Raw genomic sequence first — 3,001 nt, forward strand, 5'->3', positions numbered from 1 at the left:
ACTTGCATCGAGAATGGCGACAGATAACGCTTCAACAAATCAGACGTCTAACTGGCAGTATGCCCGATATTGACTTTTCGATGACTAATTATCAATGTGTGGGTCATGACTGACATTTTGTGATTTGACAATTCAATAACGTTTTTGAGCTTTCACTGACAATACTTATTAAAGATAATTTTAAGCGTGAAAACTGTCCATATTTTGATGTCATGATATGTAAATTAAAAATTGTTATTTTACGGTGATAATCTTGTTTTCTTGTGCCCAATAATGCATAATTTCATTTGATAAATACATTTAGATTGAATGGTAATTTATAATCAGTCACAAGAACGTCGAATCTGAATCACTTGAAAAAAACACGGGGGTGCTTAACTTTTTTCCAGGTGTATATATACAAGCACTGAATTTCTAAGCAAATTCTTTTAATAATCAAAATTTTAAGCTCAGGATGCATATTAGTCAAACTAATCAACTGACAAAAAGTACCATAAGGTTTTGTATTTACTGTTCGGTTAAATTCTATGATTGTTCTGACAAACAGAACTTAACATTCAAAAACTAAAAACAGCAGTGATGTTCTCATCAGCTGGTATTATTGATAAACTGGTTAAAGCTTGTTTACTAAAATTCAGTTTTCACATCATTTAAATTCCATTTCAGAACCTATACTTGTAAAATGTATCCAACCTAGATTTGAAATTTCAATTTATGTTATAAAAATTTCCTAGGACTTTGAAGAAGAAGAAGAAAAAGAGTCACACAGTGTACTACAAATGGGAAAACACAACAATAAAAACAAAAATTTCATGGTTATGTTTAAAAAATAATAATTCATCAAGTACAAATACCACAAAAACTACAAGCTTACATAAAACGGATATTTTTTAAACAATGTAACAGCCTACTAATTAAACCTCTTCCTATCCAAACTTTATATTCGTACTCCATACCCACCCAGTTTCTGATACTACTTTACACCTACCCTCATGCTAAACAAACAGTCTGAATTTTAATACTGTACTGATAACACAATTAATAAATTGCCTTAAGTACCAGTAATATTACCACGAATAAAATACTAATGCATTAACATAATTTAGTCTTGCTTTAAAATATACATCCCAAATATTCTTAACTAGTAAATAACACCCAGAATAACCTAATTGATTATATCAAACTTAAATTATAACAAGCAACCTGTGAATTTATGGTATTATAAACAAAAATTATCATCAGGAAAGGTTTCAAAAAATGAATGTCTGGAATTCATAGATGTTGTTCTTCAATAAGTTTTCTAAGTACAGCTCATACTTTTTAGTTATCTTAAGATTTTTAAGTCTTTATTCTTTTACCCTATGGTCACTGCTCTTACCAAATTCTATATTGGTTATATAATTAACTTGTAATTTCCTGATAACAATTAATAGTGGTTAGATAAGGATTAATTTTTTTATGCACACCTTTGCACTACTTCAACCTGCTCATTAACTTGAAAACCACTCACTTTTCTAACATTTATTCCGGCAGTTTTTTCGCCCTGAGCATGCCGATTCCTCAGTTCGGTAACAGTACTTATGGGACTTAGGCCAGCATTCTCAGCTAGTGTGTATGGGACAACTTCTAAAGCTTCGGCAAAAGCACGGTAACAGTAAGCTTCCATCCCTGTTAAGCTACGTGCATGTTCTGAAAGTCGTAGTGAGATTTCTATCTCGGGTGCTCCTCCACCAGCAATCAAAGCCCTAGAGTAAAACTTAATATCAACAAAGCACTCTACTAAATGCATTTTTCAAAATTTCCCTATGGATAAAAAAAAAAGTTCCTAAATATTTAATTTTTAAGGAAAACAGATGCAAATTTTTACATTTCCAAGAAGTTTCTTAGAGATAAAAAAAACTACAATGATTATAATGATAATTCATAGTTTAAAACAATGTAAATTAAAACCCAACTTTTACAGCTATCACATTTCAGAAAATTTATTATCTTGTACCTTTTCTTCACCAAACAGCGAATGACACAGAGGGCATCGTGGAGGGACCGTTCAGCCTCTTCTAGTACTAGTTTATTTGATCCTCGCATGAAAATTGAGACAGTTTTGCCAGGATTTGCTACACCTGTGATCTGTATGCATACAGAAATAATAATAATTGGTCACCAGTTTGCTATATATATATATATATATATATATTAAAAACCAACGACTTAGAAGATCTTACCAAGTTCACTGAAATATTTTGACATTACATATAAGAACACTGTTGTGAAATTAAGTCAAGTTTTTGGGAAGACAATCTTCTCATCTCAAAATCCTACTCTGAAACTTATTTTGTATTATGTGATCATCAAAAGTAAAATAAAAATATCTCAACAGAGGATATTTCAGCTATTTAACATGAGTTGAAACAATTAAAAAAAAAGATCAGTACTGAACTTCTTACAAATGATAGAATAAAACTTATTTAAATATGCACTATATAACACATGGTAAAAAAGTATATTAAGGGAGAAATTTACAACTAACAATTCTGCAAGTTTTTAAATACACATTCATTGAAACACTACAAAATGACAATTTTAACTTAACAAAATAAGTGAAATATTCAGTCAGTAACATCACAAACTGGTGTTAAGTAATCATTCTTCCTCAGTTTGCATATTTATCCTTTTGTATAATATACAGCATACATGTGTATTACATCAGAAAAACTTGGCATTACTGGGTGTCAGTAAAGTCATGAAATAACTTGGGAAGTTAACAGAGTATGACTGTTAATGAAGATGATGTTTTGGTTTTGTTCAAAGTTGCCTATTACTTGTGGCACATGTAACTGTGTTAGATTCCACAAAATGTTAAAATGTAATTCAAGCACCTTTGCTGTTCTTAGATATTAATACCATAAAAATCTCATCTTGGTGAACTGTACCACTTTTGTACCATCTTAATTTGTAACATATCCTGTTACCTTGACAAACTTCGACCCACCACACCACCTTT

At 30.7% G+C, this 3,001-nt stretch overlaps 1 protein-coding gene across 1 annotated transcript in view; it reads right to left on the bottom strand.

Moving 5' to 3' along the window:
* Window positions 1–3,001, bottom strand: part of LOC106461077 (T-complex protein 1 subunit delta-like) — a 26,947-nt gene that overhangs the window by 3,348 nt on the left and 20,598 nt on the right. Inside the window, exons 11-12 of the mRNA XM_013920866.1 lie at window positions 1,997–2,127; window positions 1,511–1,745 (exon numbers count right to left, since the gene is read on the bottom strand). Of these exons, the coding sequence (XP_013776320.1) occupies window positions 1,511–1,745; window positions 1,997–2,127 (366 nt within the window). The remainder of the gene's footprint in view (window positions 1–1,510; window positions 1,746–1,996; window positions 2,128–3,001) is intronic.

The sequence above is a fragment of the Limulus polyphemus genome, unplaced genomic scaffold (genome assembly GCF_000517525.1).
Source record: "Limulus polyphemus unplaced genomic scaffold, Limulus_polyphemus-2.1.2 Scaffold892, whole genome shotgun sequence".
NCBI lineage: Eukaryota > Metazoa > Arthropoda > Merostomata > Xiphosura > Limulidae > Limulus > Limulus polyphemus.